At 38.8% G+C, this 14813-nt stretch overlaps 4 protein-coding genes across 5 annotated transcripts; all 4 read right to left on the reverse strand.

Moving 5' to 3' along the window:
* Window positions 1-1516: 1516 nt before the first annotated feature.
* Window positions 1517-3370, reverse strand: LOC122771504 (transmembrane domain-containing protein TMIGD3-like). Of its 2 annotated transcripts, none has more exons than XM_044029117.1 (4): window positions 3251-3370; window positions 2136-2447; window positions 2008-2049; window positions 1517-1913 (listed from the first exon to the last, which is right to left on the reverse strand). In XM_044029117.1, the coding sequence occupies exons 1-4, from the start codon at window positions 3288-3290 to the stop codon at window positions 1798-1800; spliced, it is 510 nt and encodes a 169-aa protein (XP_043885052.1). In that variant the 5' UTR covers window positions 3291-3370; the 3' UTR covers window positions 1517-1797. The 2 variants fall into 2 exon arrangements, with proteins under 2 accessions (XP_043885052.1, XP_043885053.1); XM_044029118.1 differs by having other exon boundaries at window positions 1519-1913; window positions 2014-2049.
* A 122-nt stretch (window positions 3371-3492) lies between these two features.
* On the reverse strand, window positions 3493-7449 carry LOC122770600. Its single transcript, XM_044027549.1, has 5 exons — window positions 7295-7449; window positions 6681-6992; window positions 6162-6203; window positions 5556-5683; window positions 3493-3987 (listed from the first exon to the last, which is right to left on the reverse strand). Exons 1-5 carry the CDS (start codon window positions 7401-7403, stop codon window positions 3691-3693), a joined length of 888 nt encoding a protein of 295 aa, XP_043883484.1. The 5' UTR covers window positions 7404-7449; the 3' UTR covers window positions 3493-3690.
* Window positions 7450-7545: 96 nt separating this feature from the next.
* Window positions 7546-10062, reverse strand: LOC122770601. Its single transcript, XM_044027550.1, has 5 exons — window positions 9948-10062; window positions 9529-9852; window positions 9094-9138; window positions 8856-8983; window positions 7546-8091 (listed from the first exon to the last, which is right to left on the reverse strand). Exons 1-5 carry the CDS (start codon window positions 10012-10014, stop codon window positions 7786-7788), a joined length of 870 nt encoding a protein of 289 aa, XP_043883485.1. The 5' UTR covers window positions 10015-10062; the 3' UTR covers window positions 7546-7785.
* A 1160-nt stretch (window positions 10063-11222) lies between these two features.
* LOC122771385 (CMRF35-like molecule 1) lies at window positions 11223-14258 on the reverse strand. Its single transcript, XM_044028936.1, has 6 exons — window positions 14107-14258; window positions 13701-14018; window positions 13242-13394; window positions 13109-13156; window positions 12861-13009; window positions 11223-12518 (listed from the first exon to the last, which is right to left on the reverse strand). The coding sequence occupies exons 1-6, from the start codon at window positions 14141-14143 to the stop codon at window positions 12087-12089; spliced, it is 1137 nt and encodes a 378-aa protein (XP_043884871.1). The 5' UTR covers window positions 14144-14258; the 3' UTR covers window positions 11223-12086.
* Between the last annotated feature and the right edge of the window lie 555 nt (window positions 14259-14813).

The following is a 14813-nucleotide window of genomic DNA, read 5'->3' on the forward strand; positions in this document are numbered from 1 at the left end:
AAAATTTGACAAAAAAGTCATACTTTAGTAAGTCGTCCAAAATCGGACAAAAAAGTCATACTTTAGTATGTCGTCCAAAATCGGACAAAAAAGTCATAGTATAGTATGTTATCCAAAATCACTCAGAAACATCATAGGTTAGTATGTCGTCCATATTTTGACAAAAAAGTCATAGGTTAGTATGTTGTCCATATTTTGACAAAAAAGTCATACTTTAGTATGTCGTCCAAAATTTGACAAAAAGTCAATCTCATAGTATGTCGCCCAAAATTTGATAAAATGTCATAGTGTAGCACGTCAGTCTAAAAATTTGGCAAAAAGTCATAGTTTAGTATGTCATCCAAAATTTAACAAAATTGTCATACTCCTTAGTATGTTGTCCAAAAATTGGACAAAATGTCATAGTAAAAGTATGACGTGCCCAAAATTTGACAAAAAGTCATACTTAGTATGTCGGCCCACCTGACAAATAAGTCATAGTATAGCATGTCGTCCAAAATTTGACAAAAAAGTCATAGTATAGTATGTCGTCCAAAATTTGACAAAAAAGTCATAGTATAGTATGTCGTCCAAAATTTGACAAAAAAGTCATAGTATAGTATGTTGTCCAAAATATGACAAAAACGTCATAGTATAGTATGTCGTCCAAAATTTGAAAAAAAAGTCATAGTATAGTATGTCGTCCAACATTTGACAAAAAAGTCAAAGTATATTATGTCGTCCAAAATTTGACAAAATGTCATAGTGTAGTATGTCGTCCAAAATTTGGCAAAAAGTCATAGGTTAGTATGTCGTCCAAAATTTGACAAATAAGTCATAGTATAGCATGACGTCCAAAATTTGACAAAGAAGGCATACTTTCGTATGTCGTCCAAAATTTGACAAAAATGTCATAGTTTGGTATGTCATCCAAAATTTGAGAAAATTTGACAAGAAAGTCATAGCATAGTATAGTATGCCAACCAAAATGTCACAAAATTGTGAAAGTTTAGTATGTCATCCAAAGTCGCACAAAAATTTGATAGTTTAGTATGTTGTCCAAAAAGTCACGAAAATGTCATTGTTTAGTATGTCGTCCAAAATTTGATAAAAAAGTCATAGCATAGTATGTCGTCCAACATTTGACTAAAAAGTCATATTTTAGTATGCAGCCCAAAATTTGACAAAAAAGTCATGGTATGGTATGTCGTCCAAAAGTCATAAAAATGTCATGGTTTAATATGTCGCCCAAAAACTCACCAAAATGTCATAGTTTAGTATGTCGTCCAAAATCGCACAAAAAAATTCATAGATAAGTATGTATTTCAAAATTGCACTGAAATGTCATAGTGGAGTATGTCGTCCAAAATGTCATAGTTTAGTATGTCGTCCAAAATTAGACAAAAAAAGTTGTAGTTAGCGTGCCTGCGTGTGCTCCTACAGTGACACACTCCAGGAAAATAATAACAAAAAATCTCTAAACAAACTGTTACTTCTAACATTGTCTGTTTTTTTCATTTTCATAAGGCGTGCAGTTTTTCTTAAAATCACCTAAAAGCGGAGATAGTTCTGGTCAACGCTCCCATTCTCTCACATGTTAAAAGTCTACTTTTAAAAATCATGTTTTTCATGGTCATATTAAATGGTGTTGAATGAAAATATGGAATGGTTGCCACATCTCTTTAAGACGAACATTATGTGTTTGGCAGAAGTTTGTTAATGTATAGGTTTTGCTGTTTTGCTGTTGTCTGCATGGTCATTCTCTACGATGGGATCCCTAAAATTCACACCATATAGTCTGTGAATTATTGATTTTTGTTATATACCAGACGAAATACCCATGTTTCTGTTTCGATGTTTAAAGAATATCAGCAGAGCCATCACTAGCACCAGCGAAAGCAGCGTGAGACCTGCACCAATGTACACCAACATCTCTGGAAAAGAGACAAAGTACAAGTCAGGCTTTCAAACGCTTTCATATTTATCTACACACTTTCCATCCAAATCAAAACTGACACAATGACTCACTCGTACCAGAAGAGGTGATTGTTTCATCGCTACCTGTGTCCTCTGAGAAGAAAGAAAGACATGTCATAAGTGATGAAGAATAACTAAATCATAAAAAAGTGTTTATATACGGTGTAGAATCCTCTCACCCTTTTTGACAGTGAGGATGACTTTAGTGTATGTGTCACGTCCAACTCTGACTATTCCACAATAGTAGGTTCCTGAGTCTTCCTCTGTCAGGTGAGAGATGGTCACGTGGAACGTGTTTCCTTCGTCTGAAATGCTGTATTTCCCCCCTGCATCTTCCCCCCCGACACTGCTGCTGATCAAGATGTCTTCATCGTTGCACGCGCCCTTGCAGAAATATTTGATGTTGGAAAACGCATTGGTGTGGGAGCAAGTTACTGTGACGTCCTTCCCCAGCTCTCCAGTGAGAGACACAGCTTCAGTCTGCCACAGTCCTGCAGGAGATCAGTGGTTCTTTAGCCTTTAAGCCTTCGTAATAATAACACTACATTACACTACAGTTTGCTCTGTTCTGTATGGAAGCCCATTTCTGCCAGAAAAAGGTAAAGAGGTAAATCTTTAAGCCTTGATAATTAAAATATCCTCAAAGTAAGAAATGTAAATATGAGATAAGTAAGTATGAGATAAAAAGTCAGAATTATGAGTTAAAAGGCGGCAATGTTTGTAATGGCCCTTCATCCATCGCCTCGCTGGCCTAACCACGCTCACAATGTGCAATCTTAAATGAGGTAACTATAACAGGTGACTTTAGTTACATAGGATGTTAGACAGTTAAGTCTTTCAGTCTGACGTTTAAAAGACTTAACGATACGATTTAACTAAAGTCACCTGTTATAGTGACCTCATGGTATAGTTATAGTTATTGAGCGTGGTTAGGCCAGCAAGGTGATGAATGATGGGGCCATTACAAACATTGCCATTGAGGCGCATGCACACTTCTTATCTCAGAATTTCGACTTTCATAGTTCTGATAGTTTCTTGTGGATTATTTTTTTGAGGCAATAAAAGGTAAAGATATTTCACACAAAAAAGGCAGTTGTTAGAGAATATCTTGTTGTTCATTGTCACTTGTTCGTGGATGAGAAGAACTGGTTTAAATGTGTTTTTCTTTTTGTTACAAATCTCAAACCACAGACCTACAAATACCCTTATTACTCTAAAAGCTTCAAAAGTAAAACAAAACCATATATACTGTATATAAGACAGACAGACAAAACAGTAAACTCAGTAAACTTACCGCCTATGAAAAAGATCAAAATAAGATAAAACACGTCCATGTTGAGTGTCACTTTCCGTTGCTTTTTCTGATTTTTCACCCCTTATTTTGCGTCTGTTACACTCCGCATTTTTAGGTTCCTCTTTGTCAGTACACTTCCTGTGTTGTCACCTTCCTGTGTCTAACACCTCTCCAAAAATATATAACATTTAAAAAGACAACAGGCCAGTAAATGAAATAAGCAACACGATAGCAGCATCAGATGTTGTCACTTGGTTTATTTGGGTGAGATTTATCATAAAACACTGTACAACATTTTACAACAAAATAAATCACACAAAAGAAATATCGAGTTGTCTAGCTTAAGATTGTGAATCATTAACCTTTCTCATATCAACTATAACAATTTCCTCACCCAGCCACGTCAGTAAGTAGATAGATAGAAATGATGGACTTATATATCAAGTGTTAATCTGTTTTTTCATTCCCAAAGGTTCATGTACACGGTTTCTTTGAAGCACGTGATACACATGATCCTCTGTGCGGCTGAGGTCTAGGTGTTGATACTGGCAGATGTGATCTGGTGCCTCCACATTAACATATGAGACGACAGACTCTCGATGACGCGACGTGAAGTGTGAGCAGAGGTCAGGAGGCGGCGCTGTCAGAGATCGGCGATCAGGACAACGTGGAACCGCACACCGCTCAGGACCAGTCACTACCACACCGTGCATCATTGTCTTGGTGTCTGAGGAAGTCTACAGGGAAGAACAGAATGCCACTGACTGTGAACTGCTTCTTACTATGCAATGTGAATATTTTTTTATAATTATTTGTTGATATACCACTGAAGAACAGAATGAACTGGAAACCCTTTTTAACCCTTAGAAAACACAGGATTTTGGCTGTTTTTTTCCATTACTATTTTTTAAAGGTACAGTATATGCAGAGAGTATAAGGATGTGCAATATATAGTGTCTTATATCTTTTTTTTGGCACAGCCATGGCAATCTGATGAAAAAAACATTTTATTTTCACCAATTATATAAACACACCTGAGCAAAAAAGTACTGAAAGTGTTTGAAATTGGATTAAAATTTGCGAATACATCACAGTTTTAAAGTTCACTTCGCTGGTTTAGTTTATTTGATAGATTTTCGGAAGCCTTTCTTCCGTGAGAACTTGAGGGAGACAAGTATCCAACACTTAATCGTGTGTGAAACTGAAGTGCCACTGTCAGCCCAATGCCCTGGACTCCCCTCAGCAAGCTTAAACGGCACGAGGACCGGCTCACGCGCAAAGTGATAATACAGGACCTCCATAAGATCGCAACATTCCTCTGGCCAGAATTTAACCAGGTGAGAATGTTGTCGCACTCAGACAGGAATTACAGCCCTACACTAAGGGTTAAAACCACGTAACACAATACAGACACTAACTGACTGGATAAATGTTTCTTGCTCCACACAGACATTGCTAACTGCCGAATGACTGTGTATTTTGAGGAGTAGAATTCACTTTTAAGAACCATAGAGAGAATCATGTGGAACTTATCTGGCTTGATATTCATTTGACAGTTGCATTTCATTATATTCACCAGGGCTGTCAGACATACGGCCTGTGGGCCTGTACTTATGAGTTATTACTTCACTCCACAGAGTGGGAGTGAAGTATTGTTTTTGGTAGCTCTGTGTGTCTGTGTGTGTGCGCTTCCTTGTAATATGAGCAACAGAGGCCCAAGAATTTTGACTCTGAAATGGATTTGAACGCACAATCAAACACACAGAGTCTGTTACACATATAGGCCGACAGAGGCCTCTTGCGTGAATGGGGTGAAGTCTGCCATCTCTGATTGCCTTGTTACGCTATTATTTTACTGGTCCGGTCCACTTGAGATCAAATTGCACAATGTGTGTGGTCCTGGAACTAAAATGAGTTTGACACTCCTGATATGGCTTTCAAAAACCTTCTTTAAAACAAACCAAAAAAAATGGGTAGTTATTTATTTGGCAAATAACTGAATTCAGGTTTTTAATTTTCAAAATTGAGCTGGCTCACTGGGCTTCTGTGAACGCAAGTAAATAACCATAATTCACAATCACAAAATAATAATGTGTTCTACTGTTTTTTCAGTTTTCTTCGCTAAACAGTAAATGATTTAATAATAACAATAATATTTTAGCATTGAAGATATAATTCCGGTTAAAGAGCTTCTTCATACTGGTGTATTAGCCATAACAGAAACATAAAAAATGACTTTGATCAAATAATGGACTTGGTGACAACGTCGTCACATGATGCATGCAAGTTTATGTCACAGACAAACCTCTCTGTTCACTGGGGGATTTGATCTTTGGCACTTATCAGTCAGCAAAAGATAAAGTGCAAACAGACACACAAACGGCATTGCTGCCATGCACGTCACTGCAGTCAGGAACGCTGGCAAGTTGAGTTCTGTGGGAGAGAGTGAATATACGTTTGGACTGTTCCACTTCAACAGAAGCGCATTGCATTCATTTGGGGGAGAGTGATTAATTTTTTGGTTGTTTTTTTGAATAATGTTTTTCTGACTCAATTCAGAAGTCGACAAAGTAATGGTAATACTATCTTTGTGACTTAAAGACAGGACTATCTCCCAGTGTATAAAACCCTGATGAAAGTAAAAATGAATTAGCAAACTAAACAAGCAGTCCATGTTGCTACTGCTAAATTGAGCCCTCAATAAAGGAATGAATGCATTTATTGTTTCAATTGCTCTCTTTGAAATTGAAAAAAAAGAAATGACTCCGAAAACAAAGCAAAAAATAAATTACTCAGAAAAACAAACCAAACAAAATGTTTTTCAAGTGAATGCAAAGCACTTCCTTATACTTCTGTGAAAGTATGAATAATAATATTACCACAAATGGACACACACACACACATTACTCACTGTCAACTGTGATGTCCTTGGGAAAGGTGGGTGTTACATTTACTAAAACATGAAAAGACAAAGAATACAAAGTATGTACACATACACAGAGTTATAATATTACTGTAATTGTGTATGAGGGTTTGCTGGGTTTTTGTTTTTAAAGCCACCATCCATCCATCCATCTATCTTCTACAGCTTTATCCTCCACATGAGGGTCACAGGTCAGCTGACATAGGGCGATAAGCGGGGTCACACCACGGACAGATCGCCAGTCCATCATAGGGCCACATAGACACTCTCAAGCTCAAGGTCAATTTAGAGTGTCCAATTTACCTTATCTCCATATTGCATGTTTTTGGACTGTGGGAGGAACCCGGAGAACCCGGAGAAAACCTACGTACACATGGGGAGAACATGCAAACTCCACGCAGACCCAGATCAAAAACATTTTTTAAGAGCACCATTTTCACAGAAATAAAAACTTCAGAATAACTAAATCATAAAAAGGTGTTTATATACGGTGTAGAATCCTCTCACCCTTTATGACAGTGAGGTTGACTTTAGTGTATGTGTCAGGTCCAAATCTTTTTATTCCACACCAGTAGGTTCCTGAGTCTTCCTCTGTCAGGTGAGAGATGGTCACGTGGAACGAGTTTCCTTCGTCTGAAATGCTGTATTTTCCTCGTACATCTTTCCCCCCGACACTGCTGCTGATCAAGATGTCTTCATCGTTGCACGCACCCTTGCAGAAATATTTGATCTTGGAAAACGCGTTGGTGTGGGAGCAAGTTACTGTGACGTCCTTCCCCAGCTCTCCAGTGAGAGACACAGCTTCAGTCTGCCACAGTCCTGCAGGAGATCAGTGGTTCTTTAGCCTTTATAATAATAACACTACATTAATTTTTGGCAGTTGTTAGAGAACATTATGTTGTTCATTGTCACACGTTTGTGGATGAAAAGAACTGTTTTAAATGTGCAATCTGTTGTTGTAGTTTATGTTACAAATCTCAAACCACAGACGTACAAATACCCTCATCACTCTCAAAGCTTTAAAAGTAAAAAAGAATATATATAAAATAGACAGATAGAGAGAGAGAGAGAGAGAGAGATGGACGGACAGACAGACAAAATAGTAACCTCAGTAAACTTACCGCCTATGTAAAAGATCAAAATAAGATAAATCATGTCCATGTCGAGTGTCACTTTCGGTTGCCCTTTCTGATTTTTCATCCTTAATTTTCCGTCTTTGCCACTCTGCATTTGTAGAGCAGAGTAAAGTGGAAGGTTCCTCTTTGTCAGTACACTTCCTGTGTGGTCACCTTCCTGTGTGTAACCCCTCTCCAAAAACATCACTGAGAACATTTTAAAAATAACAGGCCAGTAAATGAAACACGATGGCAGCTTCAGATGTTATCACTTGGTTTATGTGGGTGAGATTTATCATAAAACAATGTTCAAGCTTGTATTTGCGCGAAATGCAATAACGCACATTTTACAACAAAATATATCACACAAAAGAAATATTAAGTTGATTTACTTAAGAATCATTAACTTTTCTCATATCAACTACAACAATTTCCTTACCCAGCCATGTCAGTAAGTAGATAGATAGACAGATGTGGGGGAATGATGGACTTATATATCAACTGTTAATCTGTTTTTTCATTCCCAAAGGTTCATGTACACAGTTTCTTTGAAGCATGTGATACACATGATCCTCTGAGCGGCTGAGGTCTAGGTGTTGATACTGGCAGATGTGATCTGGTTCATCCACATTAACATATGAGACGTCAGACTCTCGATGCCGCGAAGTGAAGTGTGAGCAGAGGTCAGGAGGCGGCGCTGGCAGAGATGGGCGATCGGGACAGTCTGGAGCCGAACAGGTACAGCACAGTTCAGGACCAGTCACCACCACACCGGGCATCATTGTCTCATAGTCTGATGAAGTCTGCAGGGAGAACAGGAAGCCACTGACTGTGAACTGCTTCTTAATATGCAATGTGAATATTTTTTTTATAATTATTGGAGATATACCACTGAAGAACAGAACCTGATAAAAACAGTGTGTGGATGCAGATAGAAAACTATTTTTAGATAAAGATAGATAACTGTGTTTTCTGGTACAAAATATACTGTGGACACAGATAGAAAACTGCGTTTTCTGATAAAAACACAGTGTGTCTAAAAAAAGACAAAGTGTGGACGCAGATAGAAAACTGGGTTTTCTGATTAAAAAAAAACCATTATGGACGCATATAGAAAACTGGGTTTTCTGATTTAAAAAAAACCATTATGGACGCATATAGAAAACTGGGTTTTCTGATTAAAAAAAAAGACATAGTGTGGACACAGATAAAAAAAACTGGGTTTTCTGATAAAAAAAAAAACAGTGCGGATGCAGATAGAAAACTGTGTTTTCTGTGAGAAGCCATAAATTAATCTAGCACTAAAACAAACTTTGTGTTCAGGAATGCAAGTAAATAACTATAAATGGACTTCTTAATCGCAGAATAATAATGCGTTCTACTATTGTTTTAGTTTTCTTTGTAAAACTGTAAATTATTTAATAATTGTTATTATATTTCATAATTAAAAATATCATTCCGGTTAAAGAGCGTCTTCATACTGGTGTATTTACCATTACAGAAACATAAAAAATTATTTTGATCAACGTCGTCACATGATGCATGCAAGTTTATGTCGCAGACAAACCTCTCTGTTCACTGGTGGATTTGACCTTTGGCACTTATCAGCTGGCATAAGACAAAGTGCAAACAGACACACAAACAGCATTGCTGCCACGCACATCACTGCAGTCAGGAACACTGGCATGTTGAGCTCTGTGGGAGAGAGTGAATATACGTTTGGAACTATTTCACTTCTGTGAAAGTATGAATAATGATATTACCACAAATGGGAACACACACACACACACATACACATTACTCACTGTCAACTGTGATGTCCTTGGGAATATCGGGTGTTACCAAATTTACTAAAACGTGAAAAGACAAAGAATACAAAGTACACACACGCAGATAAAATAAATACTGTTCACATCTTATTTACTGTAATTGTGTATGAGGCTAACCACTACAACAACCGTGCAATGTACACACAGTTGTAATTGCCATGAAAAGAACCACTTTCACAGAAACAGAAACTTCAGAAAAGAGGAAGACGTACATCATGAGTAAAGTGACCTGATTCAGTTCCTAAATACAGTAAGAATGTATAGACATGTCACTCCTGTGTCCTGATTTCTTATCGTAATTATTGCTATAAAACTGTCTGTTGGGCAAAGTGACAGCAGAGCAAATGCACAGTAAGTGTCTGAGTGAAGGATACAGTAAGTCATGCTGTGATTTGGTTTGACAAACTGTACCTCGAGAGACATTCAGTCGTATGATGCTGATATGGTCAGGGTGCAAAGCGACTTCCACACCACACAGGTATGTCCCACTGTCCTCTGGGACAAGTTTGTCCACCCTGACAACAAAGAAGGCTCCGGTGCAGTTGTCGTACAGAGAGTAACGTCCGTCTGTCTCCCACTGGTTGTGCTTGTCCGTCCATATCAGGTGCTGGTCGATGTTGTCAGCGTGACAGAGGTACTTGGCGTTGCTCTCCCAGCTCTGTGGATACTCACATCTGAAGTAAAATGTCTGGCCTTCCACACCGGTCACAGATGTGGTCCTGACACTGATCAGAGCTGTCGGAACAAACAGTGACGTGTATAAATAATTTGTTCCCATGAAGCGCTTTGACTCAACTTGAGTTTAACGCAGCACCTTAACGGCAGCTTACCTTTGATTTGCAGCACAGTAATGACAGCAGTCACAGTTGTTCTACAGGAGATCCAGGTCGCTCCCATCACTCCCAGTTTGCCTTCAGTCCACACACTGACACATTCTCTGCTACAGAAGCAAGGAATAAAAAGCTTTGTTCAGTCAGGTGCAGCTTTCATGTCCATGTGTCACTTCCTTTTTCATGGACTTTCATAAACCTGTCCACACGTAACACTCAAAACTACAAACTGAAAAATGTTGAATGAACACATTACATTTACAACAAAGTCCGTTCACTGTATTATGAGGTGATTCTTGTTACATGCACTCATTTACACATACATGTTTCAACTGTGGTGTCCTATTATTGAACAAGGGGAAGTTTGATGCTCCATCATCTAAACATGTATATATATATATATATATTTAATTAAAGATTCAATCAAGGGAACAGATTGTACTTCAAATTACTGAGAGGGCCTCACAGTGAGGACACAGCATCAGGATCAGTTATGAGATCTTTCCTTAAATGTCAAATAATTGTACAACAAAGAAACTCAAAACACATGCACAGACTTTTAAAGGTCCAGTGTGTCAGAATGAGTGAGTGTTAGTGACATCTATTGGTGAGACCACAGAATGTAACAGACTTCACCAACACACAGAGAGAACAGCCATTTGAACATTTGAGAGCATGGGTGTCAAACATATGGCCCGTGTGCCAGAGTCGGCCCAGCAGGGTCCGATCTGGACCACAGGATGAATTTGTGAAAATTTTGCAGTATGATCAGAACCTAATCATAATGTTAAATACTATATTTTTCAGTTCCAGAAACCTGTGACTCAATGTGTTGTGCCTGTGTAGATCCACTGTGATATATAAGTTGTAATGCACTGTAAATGGTAAACTTAGACTGTAATATTGTTGAAATTACACTTATTTTTCTCAAGAAATCTCAGGTTGTTCATGATATTGTTTTGTTTTGTGAAAAGATACTTCATAAAATGTAAAACAAAGGGAAACATTTGGAGGTCTCGAGATCAAATTGCACCGTATGTGGCCCCTGAACTAAAACGTGTTTGACACCAGTGATTTAGAGTGTTCGATTAGCCTTTTTGGGAGGTGGCAGCAAACAGCAATGATGAGTCGTGATTCTTAAGGGACAAATGGAGACAAGAGACTGGCTACAAGTGACAATATTTCGTAGAAGGTTTGCACAAGAAGGTATAGCATTGACAAGGGCCAGATTTGGTCCCTTCATACCTGTTTTTAACAATAAAAGTTACATACAAATGCAGTTTTATAATCATTTTATTTTCATTGTCATTAATTATCATTTTTCACTGGCAATGTCCTCAAATGTAAGCCTTGCAGGAGTGAACAAAAGACAAAATTCTGCTTCTCTTCCACATCTGGGGTCAGATATAACATACTATCTGATTTCCTGCCCCAGTCCATCCCTGGCCATAAATAATACATTATAAGAATGAAGCTGAGGGCCGTACAAATCTGACCAAGAACTTTGGACATGCCCAGGTTAAGTGGAAGACGTCACTAAAAGGCGACCAAAATGAAATCTTGAATAGAAATACCTATTTCTGAGCACTTATATATATATTTAAGAACAAAAATAGGCTTATTCTTACTCTTCAAAAACAAAAGGGATTTTTTTTTCAAATAATTAAATACACCATTACAAATAATATTTGTATGCCTATTCACTTTTTGCTAATACATACACACTGGACCTTTAAAGGTTGCTTCTCTGACTAAGCGTACAGGAAATTATCAATCAAAACAAAGAAGGATTACAGGACCCAGCATACCTTTTTAAATGAAAACAAAAGTTACTGTGAAAGACAGTTGTATGGAAGAGTATTGCTGGACCAGGAATTGAAAAATAAAGACATTTCACTGGATATCAAACTGGATTAAACTGAACAACTGCAACATCTTTGCTTTCAATTCAGCGATCAAGACGGGAAGCTTCTCGGCTATCTGATTCACTCAGGAAAAACGGATCCCTCCCCACAAAAAAATCTTTTTTAAAACTTGTGTTAGGTGAATGGAATATGCTTCCATGCAGTTGCTCATAAGTGGAGGTGTACATCATACAGTTTAGATGACCATAAAAAGCATTACATCTTTGAGATGAACTCAGCTGATTCCTGATAAATCTAAACCAAACCAAAGCGATGTGGGCATGGACTCAGATCTGGAGGGATCAGATGATGGGGGGCTGTTGTAGATGTCTGTTGTTTTGCTCATAGCACTTCCCGTTGCTGCAGGTGTACGTGTATGTTTTCGGAAACGGTCATCGTGTGTTCTTTCAGATATTATCGGTGGCAAAGGTTTGATCCCTGAGCTGATATCGAGGGTGTTTTGGTGATCTGCAGCTGGAAATCCTGATCCTGCAGTGGCTCTGGAGCAGCAGAGGTTTTCATAGATATGAAGTGGTATGCTGTATTCTGCCTCTATGGATAAAAGTGCTGGCGGATCCAGTTTAATGTGCTGAGCAGTTGAGGCTCTCTCAGGTGTTATTTTATTTGACTGCATTTCTTTGTCAATGTCGTCATACTCACACTCCAACTGTTGAAAAATGGCAAAGAGAGAAAAAAAATCAGCAGTTGTTTTTCTATTCAAACAGACAGAATGTAATTATATAAACTCTATTTAGAGTGTCCTACAACTAACTCTTCTGGCAGTAGTAAAGCAATAGTCCTGTATCAATTTTAAAAGCCACTTCAGAAATAAAGGCCAATGTGGTTCCAATGACATTTGGAAAAACCCTCCTCATAATTTGACCTCAGAAACAAGGAAAAGAAACTTGCTCGGTTTCACACTAAATCTAATTTGCTGCTCAGAAACAGCTCTTATGTTTCTACAGACTTTAAAGACACACACTAATGTGTTGGCGTGTCTGTCTCATACCTCGCCTCCGTTTGCACTGATTAAGTCTTTGCCGTTGGAGCACACTTGTGCCGGAGGTTTTGAGATTTCTCTGCGCTTCCTGAACCTCGTTGCCAGCACCAAGACAGCGAGCACGACAACAGGCACAGCGGCCGCGTACAACACGGTGCCTGGTCCAAAGACATGAAAGATGCTGACCAATTAAACACAGACCTGTCCATCACCAGCTGACATCCATGCACCGCATACACTCTTGGACAGAAACTCACCTGTGCTCATGCTCATTCTCTGTTCTCCTGGATGAGTGTTGTTTGAAGCTGTAAGGAGGAGGACGATGATTATCAATTCCACCAATCCTATCAATAATTTTACGTTTGAAAGGATTTAACATTTCCCTCTGACCTGTGGACCGGTTTGTAGGCCAACTGGTGCCTAAATCCGATGCTGACAGTGTTGAGGAGGAGAAACTCGGAAATGTCCACGTGGGAGAAATGTCAGTTATGACAGTGGTCTTATTTGTAACAACCGGTTGGGGATCAGTGGTGGATTCAGAAGCTGTACATGCATGCAAGGACAAATACAATTAAAAAAATAAATAAATAAATTATAACAATAATAAACAACATGTTTACAACACTGCAGTCTTTCATTTATAATTCCATTTGAAGTACCCTGTGACTTTGATATAAAATGATATGATTAGGTTCTAATGATGCAGTGTGTGTGTGTGTGTGTGTGTGTGTGTGTGTGTGTGTGTGTGTGTGTGTGTGTGTTCAAATGCTGGGGAATGCAGAAAGAAAACTAAAAGTAGGCTTGTCAAATAATTCAGTGTAACAGTTGCACCTACACGATGAGTCTTACCTTCGTTTACAGTCAAGCTAACTTCAGTGTATGTATCCAAACCAGGCCGGGCCACTGCACACCAGTATGTCCCGGAATCTGAGCGCTTGAGCTGACTGAAGGTCACACTGAAGACTCCGTCCCCTGAGTCCACCAGAGTGATCCGCTCTGACTCTGCACGTCCACCAGATTTCACTGTAGCCAGTGCGTCTGCTGTACACGGATCCTTGCAAAAGTACTTATTGTATTTCGAGGCGAGTCTGTGTGAGCATTGGAATGAGACTTGTCCCCCTTCAAATCCCTCTATCCCAATTATTTTGTCTCCTTCCGTCCATGTCGCTGCCAAAAATACAAAAGCGTGACAAGAGATGAAGTGTTTTTGAATGTTCACAAAATATAAAAGTCCCTGTTGTAGGAAGACACTTACCATATAAAAGACAACAGAAAACAGAGAAGGTCTTCATTCTGGCTGATGGGGTGTCTGTAATTGTTTCTCACTTTAGGCTTGTCTTCATGCTCTACCTGTGGACTGCTGTGTGCAAATGAAATAACATCTTCACCGGCGCACAAAGGACTCGCCTCTTCCTGTGGTTTTGACTGTACAAGTGCACAACTAGTGCATATGCAGCAGATGCCAAACAGATGAAACATCCCACACAGTTTCAGTGTCATCATGGCTTCACATTATTTAGCGTATTTTTCAGTATGCTCAGGCCAGCATGAGTTCTTTCTGTCACAGTTTTAAAGGAACTTTAATTATCTCTGCCAGGGAGGAAGTATTTTGGCCATGTTTGTCTGTCTGTGAGCAGAACAACACAAAAAGTAAAGGACACATTTTAATAGGGATATAAGTTCATTTTGAGGTGATCTACTGTAGGAGACAGACCTGCCGTGGCAGAGGTTTGCACTCTCTGCATGCTTTCTCTAGTTTATCTTGTGAAGTGATAAAAGCTCATGTACTAAAATGAAGAACAGTTGTGTTTTAGCGAGCTTCCCTTAGTGGGAGGGAGGTCCTTTGCCATGTTGCACCACCTGGTTTATATGGTAACTCTGAATGGACAAACCAAACACTGGCTCTGGGGGGACCCTCTGCTTTTCTTTTTTTTAATGATACCTAAAGGCAACCATAGGTGC

This window comes from Solea senegalensis, linkage group LG6 (genome assembly GCF_019176455.1).
Source record: "Solea senegalensis isolate Sse05_10M linkage group LG6, IFAPA_SoseM_1, whole genome shotgun sequence".
NCBI lineage: Eukaryota > Metazoa > Chordata > Actinopteri > Pleuronectiformes > Soleidae > Solea > Solea senegalensis.

Bases quoted from the DNA above. Each gene is read 5' to 3' on its own strand.
- LOC122771385 (XM_044028936.1), bottom strand. From the start codon at position 14,143: ATGAAGACCTTCTCTGTTTTCTGTTGTCTTTTATATG. The intron at 13,157-13,241 runs GTCAGAGGGAAA...TCCTCCTTACAG, and splicing joins GCCTACAAACCGGTCCACAG to CTTCAAACAACACTCATCCA. The intron at 12,519-12,860 runs GTATGAGACAGA...ATTTTTCAACAG, and splicing joins TCAGTGCAAACGGAGGCGAG to TTGGAGTGTGAGTATGACGA.
- LOC122771504 (XM_044029117.1), bottom strand. From the start codon at position 3,290: ATGGACGTGTTTTATCTTATTTTGATCTTTTTCATAGGCG. The intron at 2,050-2,135 runs GTGAGAGGATTC...CTTTCTTCTCAG, and splicing joins CATCCTCACTGTCAAAAAGG to AGGACACAGGTAGCGATGAA. The intron at 1,914-2,007 runs GTGAGTCATTGT...TCTCTTTTCCAG, and splicing joins AATCACCTCTTCTGGTACGA to AGATGTTGGTGTACATTGGT.
- LOC122770601 (XM_044027550.1), bottom strand. From the start codon at position 10,014: ATGGGAGCGACCTGGATCTCCTGTAGAACAACTGTGACTGCTGTCATT. The intron at 8,984-9,093 runs GTGAGTAATGTG...TCTCTCCCACAG, and splicing joins CAAGGACATCACAGTTGACA to AGCTCAACATGCCAGTGTTC. The intron at 8,092-8,855 runs GTTTGTCTGCGA...TTCTCCCTGCAG, and splicing joins ATCCACCAGTGAACAGAGAG to ACTTCATCAGACTATGAGAC.
- LOC122770600 (XM_044027549.1), bottom strand. From the start codon at position 7,403: ATGCAGAGTGGCAAAGACGGAAAATTAAGGATGAAAAATCAGAAAGGG. The intron at 6,993-7,294 runs GTAAGTTTACTG...GATCTCCTGCAG, and splicing joins TTTGATCTTTTACATAGGCG to GACTGTGGCAGACTGAAGCT. The intron at 3,988-5,555 runs GTTTGTCTGTGA...TCTTCCCTGTAG, and splicing joins ATCCCCCAGTGAACAGAGAG to ACTTCCTCAGACACCAAGAC.